The sequence below is a fragment of the Mustela nigripes genome, chromosome 15 (assembly GCF_022355385.1).
Source record: "Mustela nigripes isolate SB6536 chromosome 15, MUSNIG.SB6536, whole genome shotgun sequence".
In the NCBI taxonomy this organism is placed as follows: domain Eukaryota; kingdom Metazoa; phylum Chordata; class Mammalia; order Carnivora; family Mustelidae; genus Mustela; species Mustela nigripes.
Window position 1 is genome coordinate 82,443,071 of NC_081571.1, and position 19,686 is coordinate 82,462,756.

General features: G+C 57.8%; 1 protein-coding gene across 1 annotated transcript in view; it reads right to left on the reverse strand.

Annotated features, from left to right (window-relative positions):
- Positions 1–577: 577 nt before the first annotated feature.
- COL4A1 (collagen type IV alpha 1 chain) overlaps positions 578–19,686 on the reverse strand; it is a 129,840-nt gene continuing 110,731 nt past the window's right edge. Inside the window, exons 37-52 of the mRNA XM_059377883.1 lie at positions 19,344–19,483; positions 18,788–18,914; positions 18,615–18,695; positions 18,128–18,226; positions 17,075–17,125; positions 16,111–16,296; positions 15,401–15,534; positions 14,309–14,381; positions 13,468–13,539; positions 12,276–12,404; positions 11,255–11,353; positions 10,102–10,314; positions 9,118–9,295; positions 5,712–5,826; positions 3,586–3,758; positions 578–1,946 (exon numbers count right to left, since the gene is read on the reverse strand). Of these exons, the coding sequence (XP_059233866.1) occupies positions 1,865–1,946; positions 3,586–3,758; positions 5,712–5,826; positions 9,118–9,295; positions 10,102–10,314; positions 11,255–11,353; positions 12,276–12,404; positions 13,468–13,539; positions 14,309–14,381; positions 15,401–15,534; positions 16,111–16,296; positions 17,075–17,125; positions 18,128–18,226; positions 18,615–18,695; positions 18,788–18,914; positions 19,344–19,483 (1,952 nt within the window). The 3' untranslated portion in view covers positions 578–1,864. The remainder of the gene's footprint in view (positions 1,947–3,585; positions 3,759–5,711; positions 5,827–9,117; positions 9,296–10,101; positions 10,315–11,254; positions 11,354–12,275; positions 12,405–13,467; positions 13,540–14,308; positions 14,382–15,400; positions 15,535–16,110; positions 16,297–17,074; positions 17,126–18,127; positions 18,227–18,614; positions 18,696–18,787; positions 18,915–19,343; positions 19,484–19,686) is intronic.

Genomic DNA, 19,686 nt, shown 5'->3' on the forward strand with positions numbered 1-19,686 from the left:
ACATGGAAACAAAATGCTCCCAGATGGCGGCCCTAGGGGGTGCCCCGTGTCTGTGACTTCAGTGGGAGTCAAGCCTGATGGCTCAGGGCTCCCTCCTCCTATCCTCCTGTATAGTAAGGTGAGGGAAACGTCTTGCTCAGTTTTATCACAGATGGGTGGTGGGAGGGGCCGAAGCCAGACCCGGAGTGAGGTTTCCTGCTCACGTACGTGGGGTCACGTTCACCCACTGTCCCAATCCGTCCTCGAGACAGCTCTGTCGGGTGCGATAACCAGGAACACCACAGCATTTAGAGCTTTTTCCGGAACACACAGTGTCGCACTCATTCCCCAGGGGTCACGTTTGATCAGGTGTAAACCGAAAATGAGATCAGGGAAAAGAATCTGCCATCTTCTTTCTAGCCTCATGTCAGCTTGAACCCCAGCCACCCGTCCCTCACATAGCCCTGTTCTCAGTTCTTACCCCTGCCCCCACTCGCTGAACCCACTTTTATTAATTCTGAATATTCTATGTATTTCTTGGGGAGAGAGAGAGCACACAAGCAGGCTGAGGGAGAAGCACAAATTAATAAAAGCTTAATTTTTATACAAATAGTTTTATTACAAATTTGAATTTTTAAGAAATACACAGTTAAAGAAATTACATAAAAGGCCTTAGTAGTCTTAAAACCGGTTTTGGAGACTTGGGGTGAAATGTCATTTCCGGGACAGTGGTCCCTGCTGCTGTCCTGCAATCCGTCCGGTCCCTGACGTCTGCGGCGCTCGCGAGACCGGGGACGCCGCGCAGGCGCCGCCCTGGGGGACACGGAGACGAAGATCCTGCGGGGCTGTTTCCGCTCCAGGCCGCGGAGTGAGGAATACGAACGACAGGAAGGCCTTTGTAGGGCGGCCGGTTCTGCGGTCGAGTCATTCAGTTGTGATCAGTGTTGAAAACCCTGAAGATGCTTAATACAGAATAAAAACAGTAAAGCTCAAAGGACATGCTTCACCGTCATCGACACCACGCTCACGAGCCTGGCTTTGGCTTTGGCTTTGGCTTTGGCGACACACGAGTTCTGGGTTCGAGGTGAACAGTGAGCGCGGATGTGGCCATCCAACACCCGCGTGTGCTAAAAATCTACGTGAAAGGACAACACAGTCTTTCCGAGGAAGAAACCATGTGAGCTTTATTTTAACAAAAACTTGCCCTGCCTAATTGCTGACATCTATATAAATTACTAAAATATATATATATTTAATTTCTGCCTACTTTTGGACCATCTTTATTCCACAGGAAATTCGTGACTTCTGCAAAAGCAGCTGCTTAGTACCACACGGAGCAGAGAGACCTCGATGTATGTTTGGGGGGGGCTGGAAGTTCCGGCTGCTGAGCCCGCCGCTCCACGTGCGGCCCCGACACACGGGGGCTGCGTGGCCGCTGTTCGTATAGACCCGGCTTGACAGGGACACAGACAGACGTCCCTTCCGGGGCTGACATGGCAGCTGCTGCGATACAGGGTGGAGACGGGCTTTCGAGCAGGACGGAAGCCCCCGCACACCTCCTAGCACCCTTTGGTTTTCTGATGGAGTCTCACGCTACACATCAGTGCACCGGATTGTAGGACAGAGTTACACTTTTATTGCATCACAAGTGCCATCTGGTATGTCACTATGACAGCTTATCACGGTCTTTGTTTCTCCTTCAGCAAGTAGAGGCCACCGAAGCAGGGGGTGTTAGTTACGCAAATTCCTATAAGGCACTTTACGGTTTTCATACTGGGCAGTGAGGTACACAGGATATATTTCTAGGGTTCGTTGCTGTTAAAAAATAGAAGGGGAAGAGGAGGGAGTAGCACCATGTTGTACGTTAGCGGAGGGCCGGGCGCCATTACGTTCTCCTCATGCAGACTTGGCAGCGGCTGACGTGTGTGCGCAGCTCCCCGGCCTTCAAGGTGGACGGCGTGGGCTTCCTACGGGACGACACAGAAACCGGCCGTCGGCGCCGCGGCTCAGCGAGGCGGGCCAGGTCCTCGGGCTTCCCCCCCAGGCCTGGAGGTCTCCGAGGTATCGGGGGGGGGGGGGCCCAGCCCAGGACAAGCGGCGACCCCTGCTCGCCCTAGCGAACGGACACCCTGCTGGGTGTCACCTGCCCTCACGATGGGGGGAGGGAGGCACGCGATCAAGTATACCCCCCATCCCTGGCCCTGAGGATGGTGGCTGCCCAAGTGCGCGCCGGGGAGGGCACGGAAACAAACAGCCACCCCGTGTCCACGCGGCTGCCCGGTCTGAGCCACACCCGCCGCGCTGCCCTGCCCCACACCGGCCGCGCCGCCCTGCCCCTCGGCCCGTCCTTCCGCTCCCGCCTCTCTCCTCCACCAGACCATGAACTCCGCCCGCAGAGGAAGGTCTCTTCTCCGCAACCCTTCACACAGAGTAAGTGCTCATTAAACACCCGCCAAATGTGTAACGAACAGCGAATCTGGGGTGATTACTAGACCCTGAAATGCTTCTGTAAGCTTTTGCTGGGTTATACGCGGTAGGTAGTCTGACTGGAGGCTGGCGGGGAGACAGTTAGTAACTCAAATGCATCCTTGATCCTAGAAACCCCACCTCATTTGACGGTTAGAGGCATAAGGCTGAAGCCGGCACTAAACAAGTTCTATTAAGACTAAAGTAGCCATATAATCCCAGTAACGTCCTAAAATTAGGGCTGTGGATTTTAGCAACTTCTGTGAAAATCTTAACCACCCTCAAATTAATTATTTGAAATAATGGGATCTAATCTATTATTTCAGTTCTTTGTGCCAGGCTACTGGTTCAAAACAAACAAACTTACAAAACCACAAAACCAACTCATTATCACCCATTGACCCTACAATGGAAGCCCCAGGACCTGATACACCCAAGTGCTCAATTAGGTAACTGACGGTAAGGTTCTGTCCCGAGTTGATGTCAAATTTCCAGTTGCCTGGAAAGTCTCATTAAGCTACCAGTTAAGTACCTGGTACTGTTCTGGTGCTTAAAATACAACAAGATAGAGAGTGTTGCTTTGCCTTTCGTGAGCTCACTCAGGAAGCTGAGACAGGCTCCCAGAAGGGTCGCCCCACTCCCCCCGAGAAGGCGCAGACGGGAAGGCGCATCTCCAGCGGGGAGGGGTACTAATGTGGGCAGCGACAGTCACTGCTGGGGCTCGTGGGCCCGGGCGCCTGGCCAGCAGGGGCCGCACACAGGACAGAGGGCTGGTTGGCACCCTCCGCATCCCAACGGCGCCGGGCTCCACGGCAACGTCGGCAAAGCCAGCAGCCCCTGGGCAGTTGTGTCAACGGTGAAATCCTGGTGGGGAAGAAAAGGAGGGGCTTCCCTATTGATTTCAGTGCGTTTGGGCTGAAATTAACTCTGATTTTCACGGCCTACCAGTCTGGCCACGTCCCTCAGCCCTCACCCAGCGCACACACTGGCGTGAGCGCCGCGGCTGCCACGGGAGCGATAGGTCGGGTGCTCAGGACCGCTCGTGGAGGACGCAGCCCTAATCAGTGCGTGCCGACCCTCTAAGACTCTGTGCCAGGGTCACACGGGTCCCAACGCCACAGAGGGGCCCTTCTGACTTACTTGAACATCTCACTTCTCTCGATCGTGGCAAGCCAGAAGCTGTAAGCGTTGGCGTAGTAGTTGCATGTCCCGCGGCCGTGGCACTCGATGAACGGCGCACTCCTGAACTCCTCCAGACAAGAGCCGGGGGATGCCAGGGCCTGGCCGGAACCTTCAGCGCCGGCGCTGGTGTGCTGCGGGGCGGGCGCGAGCCGTGAGTCGGGCCCCTGCCCGCTGCCCACACAGAGCCTGGCGGTGCCCAGCGAGCAGCCAGAGTAGCCCCCAGGGAAGCCTCGGCAGGTCACCTCGAAACACATGGGTGCCCACACCGCCCTCCACCCACAAGCCGGCCCTGCTCCTTGCGGGGAGCACAGCAGCTAGACCCTGTGCCAGAACCGCATCACCGGTCTCCCCTGACCGGATGGGGATCACCCGCGGGCATCAAGAGTTAAAGAAATGCCGGCCTTGCTCCTTATAACGTCTGAAACGCTGAAACTCCTCTAACTTGGGACAGAAGAAAGAGCCCAAATGTGTAAATGGTGCTGAAGCCAACAGATGTAACATCAAGCTTTCTAATCAAAATCAGAGACGATAATTAAAACCCTGCATCTGCTGCATTCGAAGCTATGTGTCCTGCTACACGGTAAAGAACAATCGTCAGTTCCCTTTCTCTGAAAAGACAGAAAATTGAAACAAGAGGAAGAAAGGGTAACCGCTATTGTAAGGCACCTGGGTCCAGTGGGTTCCAGGAGGACAGACCTGCGCTCAGAAACTGGGACCATAAGATGAATGACCCCAAAGGAGACAAGAAATTCCAAAATCGCCATGAATACTGGTTCAGACGTGAGATTTCAGAGCCATGAGAGCCCTCTGAGGACAAAGCTAATGCCCTCCATTCCCAGAGCAGGACCAGAGGATGCTAGAACATTCTGGATCTGACCATGGTCCCAGGCAAAGGTGAAGCAAGTACAGGGGTTTCCAGACTGTCAGGCCAGAGCCCTTCTGGGTCCCCAAAAGCCCCCACCGGCTGGGAAGTGATGCAGAACTCTCTAGGACACCACTGTTTTGGCTTGTTCTTGATTTGGGGAAATTGGGAGCAATCATTGTTTCAGTTCTTCGTCATGGGGACCAAAGGCTCTCCTGAGGTTCTTTGCTCCTTGGGCCGGGGCCACTTCTGTCAGAAGGAGGTTCTGTTTAGTATTTCTTATGATCATGGAGTCAAAAGATTCAGCCCGTCTCCTCACTGCTGCTGTCCTATCTCTACCCTGTAGTCTGCTCTGGCTTTCTTGATAAGCAGCCACAACGCAGTGGTTAGACTCACAAAGCCACTGCCAGGGCTTGGCGGAGCTGCCGACCCTCACACCCTGCTGAAGCCCCGCCCGCCCAGGACACCCACAGCCCAACTGGAATGCGACATGGCGCTCTGACACCTGCTTTCCCGGCTGCTCCGTTCCTTCTGCACTTGCCGTCCCCACGGCAGGAGGAAGCAGTTGTGAAGCCACTTTCCCATCAACAAACAGTGGCCAACGGTCACCTGGGGACCTCAATGTCCCTGCGGCCGCAACTGAGAGGGTGACAGGCTGCGGGTGGGCGGGGCCTGTGCGGAGGCCGAGGGCGCCGCAGGCCGGCCCCTGCGGGTGATCCCCTCCACCTGACTTCCCCGTGCAGAGCTCCCACACATGCAATCGCTACTCAAAATTGGGGTGACAGAGTCAAAGAAGCGGCCACCATGGGACCGCAGACAGGTGTCATGCTTCCTATTCTATTCAGGGGTGGGACCATCAGGGACAGCCGCGGGGCACAGAGCAGCCTCTCCCCGCAGGAAGGCCGCGGGCCCTCGCACTCCCCCGCACCCCATGCTTCTGCTTCAGGCTCCTGGGAGCTGCGTGAATGTGCACCCAGCTCCTGTCCTCCTGGGGAGACGCTCTGACCCCAGGGAAGCTCCTGGCAGTGTCCCCACCACCTAGTCCCAGAGCAGAGACTCAAGAGGCAGGAGGCAGGAATGGCTGCTGTCCGCGGCAGAGCAGGCCAGGCCCCTGGGCAGGCTTTGGTCCGGAGGAGAGGCCGGCACTGCAGGAGGCTGAGAACTGAGGGCAGGGGCGCAGGGGGACGAGGTTAGGGTGCTCGGACGTTCCCCAAGTGCTCACCATGACAAAGGAGTAGCCAATCCAGAGGGAGGACCAGCCGCTGGGGCACGGTGGGATCTGGATGGTCTGGCTGTGCACGGCCATCACCATGGCTGGCGCCTCACACACCGCACACCTGGAAGGCAGAGGGCACGGACCCTGAGCACGGCTGTGGGGACGGCGCGGGACGAAGCCTGTGCCTGTCCGTTCCTCCTCCTGCTCTCACCCACCCCTGCGCTCACAGGTTCTGAGCCAGCTTCCTGTTGTAAGGTGCAGGCTGCCGTCTTGCACCCCTCATGCAGATTCTCTAAGCCCCTCTCGGTGTTAGAAAATCCACACCCGACACTGGCTGAACCGTCTGCTTTGTGGGGAGGAGGTCATCAGAGGGCCGGGGGGCAACCGTGGCCGTCTCCAGGAGGGGCTGGGGGACCGTGGACGGGTGTTTTCTCCCTTTTGCCTTCCAACGTTTCCCGATTTTTCAACAGGGAGCGTGGATTTTAGCAAAACACAACGAACACTTGAGACAGGAGAGTTGGCGGAAACCAAGTGCTACCACTTCTGGAATTCAGTGATTTGTTTCCAGCGGGGAATCCCCTTCAACGGAGGGAAGACATGTGGACGAGTCACTAGCAAACACTGCACGTGGGGCTGGACGTCCCCGTGAGCCGCTGTGGACTCACTGTGGACTCGCAGCCAGCAGAGCCGTGGGGGAGAGCCTGCCCCGGGCGGGGGGCTGCGTGGGACACTGCGGCGGGTGCACCTCCCACAGAACCCGCTCGGGGCCAGGGGCCTCCCCGACCCAGGCGACCGACACCCAGTAACGAACTACAGCCACACATGCTCTCCGGACCCAGACCTGCCCGGCTCAGGGAGCCCTTCGATGGCAGGAAAATGTTTGTTAAAGAAAAAAAAAAAAATTTAAACACCAGCAGTCACATAATGACATTGAAGTCACAAAGTGAACAGGGTGTTAGCAATGCCGATAAATGTCTACAAGCGCTGTGAATCATCACACCTAGTCATGCAGGAACATCTGCATGAAAAATGGACGGGGAGCGGGAAAGGCCTACATCAGTCATTCCATTTTCCGTGGATGTGTCTGTGCGCGCGCACGTGCAATTTTCTACTCTATTTCACACAAGTGCAGATGAGTTAAAAGCCTCCGTCAAACACTGAAGTTGGCCTTCTACATCTGCCGCCATCTGTCTGCGGGGCACAGAAGCCAGGAAGAGAGCGTGGCGGCTGGGGGCCCATGGGGAGGGAGCTCCCGACGCCACCCCGTCAGATGGACACGGACGGGAAGAAGCGGGAGCACGGCCCCTGCTCCGTGGGCCGTGGTCCTGTCCCCAGGACAGTGAAACAATCAGGAGCTCGTGAGTCCGTCTGCACAAACTCAGAAACGTCTGCCCTTTCTCAGGATGAAAGGAGAGAAGCTCCTGGCTTTCCTGCTCCACAGCAAGGATTTTGTGTTATTAACTCTAAAAGCGAAGCTTTCGGAGCTCCCCCGAGTGACCGGGAAGTCTGAGACCTGCTGCGACAGCGGAGTGAGTCACCAGGAAACCCGCGTGCTCAGAGACCAGAAGTGGGCAGCCCTGCTCCAGAGGGAGGGTGACAGGAGCAGCGGGCTGGGGGCATGACCGGTAGGGCCGCTCCACGCTGAGGGGTCGCTGCCGTGGGTCGGTTAACGCCAGCAGGGCCCGGACTAGCTCAGGTCAGACACAGGCTTCTCAGGGACCGGATCTGGGAATATTGCAAACCCACGCCACAGCCCCGCCCCCAGCCAAATCAGGGTCCAAGGGCAGAGTCATCAGAAGGAAAATCACAAACAAACATAAATAATCATTTTCTACCTGTTATCCAAGGGAAGCTGAACAGAAACACAGAGGTGGTTAGTTCTCCTCCTGCGCAGCCACCGCGGCTCCGCGTGAGGACAGTCTCCGCAGAGAAAGTCCCAGACACTCAGTGACGCACGAAAATGACCATTTGGAAAGGGGCCACGTCAACGTGTAACGAACCACGTGGCCTGTTTTAAGACCCATAAAGTGAGTTTTCTTACAGCTCAAAAGAAACATCAAAGAAAGCTGTCAGGAGACAGTTTACTGTCGATCCGTGGAAAATCTATGGTTTTCCCGTTTATGAGGCACCTCCCAGCCCTTCCGCCCCGGGTCCGCCCCTGTGGTCCCTGTTCCCTCAGTAAGAACCGGGGCTGCCGGGACCCGCAATCCCGAGCCAGCTGGGCCAGAGCCACAGACCAGCCTCGGGGCTCCCAGGACCGGCTCCAGCATGCACTTCCGCACCCCTGCCCTCTGACCCAGGACCTTGCCATCTCTTCCTCATCAAAAGCTGCCTGGCTCTTTGCAGGGAGTGTAGAAAGGCTAACGTCAGTCCTCCCTCTCACTTCCTGGGGCAAACAGGTCTGCCTCGCTTTCTGTCCACCCCTTACTATCTTGTGTGTTAGAAAGTACCACTCCAGATAAAAACTTCATAGATGACTTCATACCTTTGCCACTTTTCTACTACGTCTGAGTAGAGTGAAGGAATCCGTTTTTAATCAGAAGAATAAAAGCGAAAATGGGACGACTGTGTATTTATTTCTCAGTCATAATAATTTCAATCTCCCCTCTTAACTACCAGGCCAACCGGAAAACATATTCCAGATACTAATTAGTGTGGAAAGTACTTAATTTGGGAAGCGGCTCCGTCAGACACAGGACTTGTCAGCGGGACCGCACCGTAAGGGAGCAGGAGGAGGTGGGGTGTGAGAACACGAAGGAAGCCTTGATGCGCACACATCTCTGCGTCTACAGTAAACCTGTGTCGTCGTCTTGTGTATTGAGCACAGATCTACGGTATGTCTGCTTGTTGTGATTTCATGGGGATCCCCTCACACCCATACGTGATTTCCCACAGTGAGTACCACAGAACTGCGCCCTTAGAAATGGTGAAGATGATCATTTAACGTGATGTCCGTTTTACTACAATTAAAAATAATCAAAACATTTTAAATCTCATGGGGGTGGGGAGATTCAGAAGGAGAAAGCCTGAAGAGGCTCCTTAGGGAACTAACTGATGAAACAGAACCGAGAATGCTGTTCCAGTGGCTGCCGAGCGCCCGGGGGCTCCGCTTCACGGAGGAGGCGGCCGGCCTGTGACTCACACAGCAGGAATTCCGCCCCGAAGCTGGGCACCGCCTCCCCGGCCGCACCGGCCCGCTGAGGAGGAGAGCTAACTTTTACAGAGAACGATTTCATGGCTGACTTGTGTGACCAAAGTCTGACGTCACACTTAATAAGCTCAACAGCATCCGGTCGAATGTTTTGGGGGAGAAAAAATGGAAAAAAAACAAAAAACGGAACCACTTCTGCCTAGACCGTGAGCGATCTTCCTTCTTCAGTCACAGCTCCGCCCCGACAAGGGCCCGACTCACCTGCTGATGAACGGCCGGATGTTGTCCCCGGCGACGGGCGCCATGGACATGGGCATGGGCTCGGGCGTGGACAGCCAGTAGGAGTAGTCGTTCCGGGACGCAAAGTTGCACACGTCGTTGATGTTGCAGAAGAGGAAGGGCATCGTGCTGAACTTGCGCAGGCAGCTCCCGGCCGTGCCTAGAGCCGCGGGGACAGCGAGCGTCAGGGACCGGCCTTCTGACCGGTCTGCCGCGGACGGCGTGGCGGGCGGCGGGGGATGGCGCGTGCGTTATAAGCAGAAGTAAACGCCCACGCGGGCCAGTGGGGGGAATAAGCACGAGAGGAAATGGAAATGATCAAGGCAGAGGAAAACCATAAAGAATTATGCAGGACATTCTGATGAAAGGAGAAAAGTCTTTTCTAAAACTGAATTCCAAAAGAAATTTAGCAGGGGACGGACTCTGTGTGACGGACAGTAACCACCTGGCAATGTCTTTAACGACCGCTTTGCCGAAAACGCAGAGACTTCCCTTCTTGGGCTGCTTGTTTCCAAGCTCCATGCCAGCTGGAGGCGTGTGTCGGTAAGCGAATTCGGGGCAGGGTGTCTGGAGGCGACTAGAGAAACGACAGCCAGCGGGCACCTCCTCATGGAAACCAGCGGAGGGACAGAGCTCGGAGTGTGCAGAGAAACGCGGGGCGGGTCGCGTGCACCTTGTTTGAAGGAGCACCAGCAAAACGGCCCTATTTTCAGACTCTCAGTGCCAACCATGAAGAATGGACTCCAGAAAGTCTGACCGACGGATCGTTTGAAGAAGAGAGTGAAAGCTCTACGAATTTAAAAGGTCAAAGCTTTACACCTCTACATTTTCTTGGCTTCCCTAGTGACGTGCCAGTGGCTGAACTCAGTGGTTCGTTTTATCGGGACGGAGGGAAGCGGAATCAGGCACCGTCCACACTACCGTCTCAATACTCTGGCACAAGCACACGCGTCCCCAGTGTCTCACCTAGGTCCTGGCCGTGGGCCCGTTCGTTGCCTTGCACGTAGAGCAAGGAGTACCCGTGGTACAGAATTTTGGTCCCAGGAGGACACTGTGGGTCATCTGTTGTCTGACTGTGCCTGGTCACAAGGAAGCCGTGGTCCACAGACGGGGTGCCCGGGGGGCCCATGGATCCTGGCAAGCCGTCGGGGCCTGGCGGGCCCGGGAACCCTCGTGGACCTGAAGACGCAAGAGAACTAGGTTTCCTTGGCTGCAGATGGGCTCCCCGACAGGCTCGAGGAGGGAGAGAACGGCACCCGCCTCTGGGCTGCCCAGCTTCTGCTTTCCACAGACCGCCCGAGACCCAGGATAGCACCCCGCTGGGAGCTGAGCAGACGCCGGGCGACCTGAGGCCAGCGCGTAAATGAAGTAGTGAGAAGGGGCAGAGGAGGAAGTAGAATACGCAGCATGATTCCACGCATGTCACTCAGGCAACACTCGGGGCTCCTCTCCGGGAGGAGGGATCACAGAGTTACTAGAACAACATCTTCTTTGAGGGCGGCTTCCTTGCACGGCAGCGCCGCGGGACGGCGCTCGGAAACAGGGCGGTGAGGGCCGGTGCTGGCGGCGAGTCCTGCCGGCGCCCGGGGCCCTACGCTGCCTGCAAAGCAGCTTGCGGGTCTTCCGCTGGGCTGGGCCCGTCCCCTCCAGGGCAGCACCTCAGCCCTCGTGGGGCAGCCGCGCCCCAGCTCCGTCGGGGACCAGATCGCCGCCACGCTTGTGGCCCACGCCGGCACGGCTACCCAGCTCCTCACCTCTGCCGCCCACATGCAGTTTCTGCAGCTCCGGCCCACCCCCCCGGAGGCCCCCGGCCCTCCCCGCGGGCCGTCGCTCACCACGTCTGCAAATACTGGGCTACATCAATACTGTCTCCCCCACAGAAAAAATGATGGCCGCCCTTCCCCTCCTCTGTAAGACCTATTTCTTCCAAAAAAAATGAAAACAAAAATAACAAGAAACAAAAAACAAAACGAAACGAAACAAAACCAGACTTCTTTGGGAATCTGTCAAGTAACGTGCTCCTTCCGACTGTGCAGCTTTCCGCACGCGTGAGCCTCCCGCTTTGAACCCGAGGACGCGGGTGGAGGGCGGCCGGCTGGGGAGGACACGGCAAACCTACCAGGGGGGCCGTAGGGTCCCGTCTCTCCTTTCTGGCCAGGGGCGCCGTCAAAACCAGGAACACCAGGCGGTCCGGGTAAGCCCACGGATCCCGTCACGCCTACAGAAAAGGACAAGGAATCCGCCACCGGGTCCAGAGCCCTGCAGGCTGTATCTTCCCTTTGCGAGTGCGTCCGGTCAGCTGCAGAGAGGAAGCTCTCCCGGACGGCCGGGAGCGCCTCCCACAAAGCGCTGTTGGCAGCCCCCACGGCGGGCAAACTCGCGTTCGCAGGCCACGCGCCCCAACGCCTGATTCGGAGCTCCCGACCCTCGCTGCCACTGCTGTCCGCACCCGGTGTGCGGGAAGGCAGCTTCGTCGGGGGAGAGCAGGGCTGTGACACACGGGGGGCTCCCACGCATCTCCCCAGGCCACATGCTCTAGCCTCCAGTCATTGGTACACAACAGATACACCCACGCGGACAGACTCCGGCTCTCTGTGCGCCCCGGCCCCGCGGCCGCTTACACTTAGAGCTTCACAGATGCCCCCTCTTGGTTGTCGGGTCTTCCTTCTCCTGGAGTGTCCGCCCACCCTCGCCAGTAGCTCTTGCCACTGGGAATATTCAGAAAGTTCTAGGGCAGGAGGCTGGGAACCCCAGGCACGAACCGCCAGCTGGCTGGGTCCCCTGGGCCGCTCTCAGGACCCGTTCTCCTGTTCCAGACCAACAACTCCTGCCACCCCTCAGCTTCTTGCTGGAAAAGGTGACCTCTGTGTCTGCCACCCGTGGGCTCCGCAGCAGGCACAGATCTGTCCGACTGTACATCCCTCTAGCTTCTCCTGTATCCTGTCCTGGCTTTCTCGGTCCCCTCAAACACTTCACGAGGTTTTGATACCCACTGAAGCAAAGTAGGAAAGTCATACTCAAACCTGTGTCTACACTGTCACCACCCAGAGGCCCTGATTTGAGACACATGTGTGAAGAAGAAAGCCCACCAGGTCCCTCCCTGACCCCCACACCGCCCTTTGCAGTTCAGCTAGTCTTACCTTGCTGTCCTTTGGGGCCTGGAGGCCCTGGGAGCCCCTTTACACCTGCAGGACCCTCGGGGCCAGGAAGCCCTGGCTCCCCTTTGATGATGTCGTAGGGTCCCGGGGGCCCTGGGGGACCGGGAAGGCCTGTGGAAATCGGGAGTGCCGCTGGTCAGTTCCACTGTCCATGTCCCCGAAGAAGAGCCCAATGTGAAACCCAATCCAAACACACGGTTCTCGGAATCCAGTCGGTATCAAAACTACAAGTCACAGGCCTCCGTGAACACACATGTGCGTGCACACGTCTATTGTTTAATGTGAAATCCTGAATCCTCAGGCTGGGGCCATTGGTATAAACTGGCCGCTGAGCTTCAGAATCCCTGACAACTGCCATGCGACCCTCCGCTGTACAGGCCCAGCAGGTGAGGCCCCGTCCCGGGGAGCCCAGCCGCCCCCAGAGGGCTGCAGCACATGCGCTGGGAAGGTTCTTCTCACGCTTCTCTGGAGTCGGCCGTGGGTACATTACAGTCACGGGCCTTCATTTCCAGTGACGCATACACCTAACCCCTCTGCGTGACAGCTCTGGAGAGGTGGGGGTGACCCCGTCCGCAGGGCCTCCGAGTCGGCCTCACCGAGGCCTCTCCTGCCCTGCACACGGGGCCTCCACACACCTTCCCCATTTCTTCAGTTCCAGACATTGTACTGCTCAGGGTCTCTCGAAGCCTGATTTCGAAAATTCAGCACAGCCCTGGAAACACGTCGGCCCAGCAGGAACCAGGACAAGACACTGGCTATACTTCACCCATTTCCCCCCGAGACTGGCTTGGGGTGCGGGAGCCGGCGCACACCGCGATGGTGGAGAAGTGGAGGGACAGTCTTTCCTATGCAGAGCTCCGTGCTGCCCGGTCCCCTCGCAGCCCGTCCATGCGAGGCCGAGCGCCTCCTGGGACAGCCGCGTGGGGGGGCCGCCTGCCTCCAAGCTGCGGGCGGGGACTCTGGAGTCTGTCCTGCCCTCTCCTCCGGATTTACCCCTAGATAATGACCCTGACTTTCAAGACGTGCAGTAAAAATGTCCTGACGAGCTACCAAAGAATTTTTAATCAACTATTTCCTAACAATGTTCAAGCCTCTCACATCCCTACAACCAAACTCCCTGACTCCGTGCGTTTGGGATGTGAGTAAGGTGCCACCAGCACAGCAACGCTCTTACCTTTACTTCCAGGGAAGCCTTGGTCACCTTGATCGCCCTTTATTCCCTGCAGGCCAGGGAGGCCTTTCTGACCTGGACGAAAAAAGAACACGGTCTGCGCGGAATTCCCAATGATGCGCAAGCATGGGCACATGCAAGCTCGCGGGCACACACATCCCTGCACACGTGCACACGCGTGTGCCCATTACATGTGTGTCCGCATACCGCACACATAGGTCCATGTGCACCCACGGCTACATGTGTACACACACATGGTGAACAAGCTTTCATTTGTCCTCGGGGAAGAAAAGAACAACTTCCGGTCAGCCGTGTACGACTTCTAATGACAGGCTTCTTTCCAGAACCTAGAAGTCTCACTTTCCCCAACATCCAGCAAACTGTACAACGATCACGAACAGTCGTGCGGCACAGAATCCTGTTTTCGACCACGACCCGGTTCACCCATGTCCCCAGATACACCCCAAGACGCCTGCAGGCGGAGGGCTTGTTTCCCTCACCTGCCATCCGTATACACCAGATTCATCAGCAAAACCCACAGTGCCTGGAAGCCGAGAAGCACCAATAAATGTTCCCTTCACACATTAATAAATTCATGAATGCCCCAAGCCCGTGATTTCTCACTGACACACAAATGATGGAGATAATAAGAATGATCCACTGATTCTGAATGAGAAAATCAGAGTGTTTTATCTAGCCCTTCATGGGGCGAGGCTAATCAGGCTGGCACGGCACGAAACAGCGTGTTTAAAACGAAGAGAACAATGTCTTGCACCGTAATGAGGCTGGCCTGTCAACGTCAAACGGCCAGTGGTCAGGTTTGGCCCCTCCTCTATTGCTTTACCTTGAAATCCCGGCACTCCCGGAGGCCCCATGTCACCCTTCGAGCCCGTGATCCCTGGCGAGCCACCAATCCCCTAGACACACAAGGAGAAGGTCAGCCAGGAAATGCTCAGGACACAGTAAGTCTGTCTAGTAACTGGCTAGTCAGGGGGCTGGGCCGGGCCCTCAGCACTCTGCCGAGGAGCCCTGTGCACAAATGGGGCTTGCACCTTCTCGAGTGACGTGAGCAGAATGACGGGTCTCTAGCACGTCTCCACGAGGGAGCTGGAAGCTGAAACAACACGCTTCCCGTCACGGCGCCTCCTCCCTGTCCCTCTACGTGGTCAGCTCCCCGGCAGGGGCATGCCGTGTGTCAGCACGGTGCCGCGGACAGACCCAGGCCTCCCTGAGTGCGTGTCCCCGCGATAGATCAACCTTTCCGCACCAAACTACCTTCTGGAGGCTGTCCCCCCCCCAGCACTCAGGCGTTGTGCCTGTCCTTTAGAATGAGCTCGAAAGCTTATCCAAAGAGTGATTTTAAATACGGAGAGAAGGAAACGCAGAACCAAGGAGGCTGGTTTTTCCTCATAAATACGGCATCGCGCGTGTACTTTAACCCTATTAATCTCATTTTCTGGTTACTTCAAAATACTTCCTCCTCTAGCTCCTTTCTCAGGATACAGTGAGTCGTGCTGCTTCTCACATCTTTCTTTCTTTGCTTCATCTTATTTAAAAAAGTGTCGCAATGACAACACGCGCACCCAGATGTCTGTGCACACGCAGAGACGGGTGCGCGGGCGCAGACAGCCGCTCACGGCCCCAGAACCAGGGAGCGGCCTGCTCTTCCTGAGGCTTAGCTGTCGGCATCACGGGTGGACCCAGAGTTCCGGCCCAGGCCCCCAGCTGCAGGCCGCAGCCGGGGGGTCCCAGCTCCCTGTGACGGGTCTGGTCACCAGACTAGGAAGAAGGTGCGCGTGGGCAACCGCGATGCTAGGAAAGACGGCTGCGGACCACAGCGAGCACAGCCCCTGTGGGGAGGACTGGAGAGCGGGACGCCACGTCCATGCGCACACCACACACACACACACACACGACGGACACACGGACAACTCACAGGCAGGCCCTGGAATCCTGGCTCTCCCTTGGGCCCTGGGGTTCCGGGGGCCCCCGGCCAGCCTGGGTTTCCTTTGTCACCTTTGAGTCCGTCAAGCCCAGGGAGCCCTGGAGGCCCCACAGGTCCCGGAAGCCCTAATGGGAGACACAAAAGTCACACACTTGGGGTCAGAGGGTGATTTTATGGACACGTGTCACTGGGCTTGGCTGGCGTCATCTCCACCCACTGCCCCTTCCCCCCACGGGACAGCAACGCTGCACGGAGCTGCCGCAAGCGCGGAAGCCCCGGCGGTCGTGAAGGGAGAGTCCGCTCGACAGGCAGCAGGTGCGGACACGACGCCCGACCTCCATGCCCGGCCCTGCCGCGCAGTCATCTCGGGGCAGACGGGCAGCTGGGACGCCACCGGGGGTAAAGTCGCCTTGAGGGACGTTTGTGCCCCAGCCTTTCTGGTAACGTCTGGTCTGCCTCTAATCACTTGTCACATCGGCCGAAGTCCTTGACAGAGAGGACCTGGGAGGGGTGACAGTGACCCGGCGGAGCCCAAACAGTGGGGTCCCCAGACATCTGAAGCAGTTTCGAGCTGAAGTCAAAGCTGCAAGCTTCTAAATCAGAAACTTCGGCGGGGACCGAAGCGCTCCCTTCACTCATACACGCGCGCATTTGCACCTTCTGTGTCGGCCCCGACTCTGACCCTGGGGAGACACACTTACCTGGCAGGCCGGGCTGACCCTGTGGGCCCCGGTCTCCCTTGGGTCCCTCCACAGCGTGGCCTGGAGCTCCAGGTAAGCCCGGCTGTCCTTGAGGCCCCGGGGGACCCATGAATCCTTGCTCTCCTTTGGCCCCGGGGACGCCTGGGCTGCCGGCTTGTCCCGGGAAACCCACGTCGCCCTTTGAACCTAAACAACGACAACAGTTTGCGATGGTGGCGAAGGGCAGGGGAGAGGAGAAACCACGGTACGGCGTCGAGGAGGGAGTGGCTCCAGGAAGGCATCAAGGGGACAACAGCGCGGCACGCCCTCTCCCTGCTTTACTCGGTGACACACTAGACCCTGCCCGTGGTTGACCTAGAAAAGAGCGAGCTTAGAATACAAGAGCCCAGCTGTCATTCTTCATACTTCTAACATGTTTTTAAGGATTGTTTTTTATTTGAAGCCCACAAGAGAGCAACGGGCTCAAAGACAAGGAGCCGGATGCGGGGCTCGACCCCAGGACCCCGGGATCATGACCTGAGCCGAAGGCAGACGCTTCACCGACTGAGCCACCCAGGCGCCCCTGTTTTTTAAAGCTTTTTAAGGTAAGAACTTGTGGGGGAAAAAACCCTGCATATGTAGTCTCCAACATATTACTCCAAAGTTGCCAATTCAATACCAAAATTCTAGCATGACTTCAAAGTCATTAAGAAAAACTAAGAAGGCAATGAAACAGTCATTGCCAAAACTGACCGCGGGTTCCTCCTTGTGATTCTTGTCTTGCTTTTTCAGAGGACAACGAACTGAAGCACAGGGCCCCGGGTGCTGGTCTGTCAGGGGCCGGGAGCCCGCACGGACAACACCGACCCGGAGCCGAAGCCTGTCACGCCCGCCCACGGCCGACTCGCAACCGGAGACCCACTCTGCTGGGGCCGCATGCGTCCGCCCTCAGCGGGGAAGGAAGAAAGTGTTTTCCAAGTGTTACCTTTCTCTCCTTTGGCTCCTGGAAACCCTGGGAATCCTCTTCCGGGCAGACCTGCGAGTTAAGGGTCAGAAGTCACACCCACATTTCCCAAGACGGCTGATCTGCACGCGTGCGGGTACAGCACAAGCAGCGTCAAGTCCGCGTGCCAATCCCGCACGCTCTTTCCGGGACACGTGGGAATCGGTTCATCGCACGTGCGAGCAAAGTCCCATCCATGCCCACGGCCGTGCTGACAGGCCCTGGACCGGCTGCGCGGCAGTTGGCACTTTTCTGAAGGCCTGGCAGCACGGAACCACCACGGCACTTAGTAGACACGATCTGTACAAGCGAGGACGCATTTCCTCCTCCCGTCCGGGGACTAACATATTGGCTTTTCTCAGACGACCATCCAACCAGCAGCCGTCCTCGAGGGAGGCGGGGAGAGTCACAGACGTCCGGGGCGGCAAACACTGGGAAGCCCAAACCCATGAGCAAGAGGCTCAAAAGAAGCCAGAAGTGGGGGATGCCACCGTATAAATGCACGGCGCACACAATAAAACAACAAACTTTAGAAAGGGGCCAGCCCTGACCACAGGAAATCCCCCCGAGGCCCCTCGCCAGCAATGCCGCCCACACCCGTCCCCGGACTCGCGGTCACCGATCTCAGGCTGCCACCCTCTTGCTAAGCGCCAGCGCTACCACGGCTACGATTCTCATTCCTCCAGTCTGCTGCCTCCCCCCATGAGGGATAGGAGCAGAGTCGGGGACAGGCAACGTTCCTGGGGCCATCTCTCCAAGGGGGACACGCCGTGCAGAGGAGGGAGAGCCTGGGCTCTCTCACATGTCACCGGGAGCTCAGGATGGGTGCCCGCGAGGCTGGTAGAAGAAATGCGCGCCCCGTGCCCCTCTTCCTCCCCAAGCCCCTCCACAGGAGTGTCCAAACAGCTGTAAGGATACAGGGGGCAGAGGCCACTTGGTGCCCAGCCCCAGTGACTCAGCACGGACCCGTAAGTCTGGGACACGCTGACCCCCGGGGAGCCTGTCGTCCCGAAAGGGAGCAGGAGCCAAGCGTACCTGGTTCACCCTTCTCTCCCGCCGACCCCGGGATTCCGTCACTGCCGGGCTCCCCTTTCTGGCCAGCGGGGCCCGTGGGGCCAGGCTTCCCAGGAAGACCTCAGAGAGAAGAGGCACATCGGTCAGGCACGGGCGCTCTCACAACACCCGCTCTGCACACGAGACGCTCGTTCCGGACACTCCTCCAGGGGCTGTCACACCCAGCGTCCCCGAGGAGCAGGTGTTCCCCCCGGAATGCACATGACACTCCCACACTGACACACAAGCCGACTCTGGAATCACCTGGACCCAGCGGTACAGCCAACCCCCACCTGGTGGCCAGACCTCGGAAAGCCCCCGCAAGCCCCCCACGCTTGGCTTGTTCATCTGAAACGAGGAGGGCGGGGCCCCCTGGGGACATCCTGGGGTCTGCAATGTGCCACCTTGAGGGAGGACCCCTGGCCTCATCATCCCTGGGCCCGTCCGAGTTCAAAAAAGGGGTCTCTACCTGCTTCTCCCTTGCTGCCGGGAATGCCGTCCGATCCTGGGAGACCTCGGTCCCCCTTTTCTCCGGGCAACCCAGGGCTTCCTGACGGGAGATACAAGACACCGAAACGCCATCAGTGTAAGTCTGTCCGTCGTCTTCCAGCCCGAGCTCAGGAGGAGGCCCGGCTCACCTACCTGGGTAGCCGACACTCCCCGGCGATCCTTTGGGGCCTGGGGAGCCGGGGACCCCCGGGATGCCAGCGCTTCCTTTCTCTCCCTTCTCTCCAGGACTCCCCGGAAAGCCTGTGACCCCTTGATCTCCCTGTGGGCAGACAACGGCCCATTCATTTTATACCTGTGCCCAGAAACGGGTCTGGGGGCCCTTTCTGGGCAACAGTACGCGTTTTGGTGCAGTTAACATTGCGCTGGAGAATTCCGTTTCCAGCTTTCGAATGAAGAGTAAAGTCCACGTCCGAAAAGCGGGGACAAACGGGAAACCCGGAGCGAAAGAGCCCGTTGTCGGGGTCTGCTCTCCGCGGTCCTCTTCAGCCTTGCTCTCCAGCCTGGGAGAGCCCGCCACCCTGCCTCTCCCCCAGCCTCTAGAGCCTCCCAAGGAAGAGAAGAACAGAAGGACAGAAGGCAGGAGGCACAACACAGAGGACATCGGGGGACGCCGTTCTGCGTTATGAGGGATTTCAGGGCTGAGATGCTCAGAGGCCGGGTAGGGAGGTTTCCAAGCAGGGGCTGTTACCTTGTCCCCAGGACGGCCCGGAATTCCAATGCCAGGCAGGCCCGCCTGGCCTTTCTCTCCTTTTGCTCCCTTCTCCCCGGGTAAGCCAGGGACGCCCTGCGGGCCGGGGATTCCAGGCACCCCCTTTTCTCCGGGCGTTCCTACAAACACAGACAACTGAAGCGTGAATGTGTGCCTAGAGGTGCCAACGTTCAAAACAAAAGCGCACCTTGACAGCCGGCAAGAACGAGTGACAGCACACGTGACCCTTCGTTCCTCTCTCGGCGACACAGGCAGGTGCCACGCGCCCACAGCACCCTAGCGCCCCACGAGAAAGCACTGTCCTGGCTTCTAGAGACCCTCG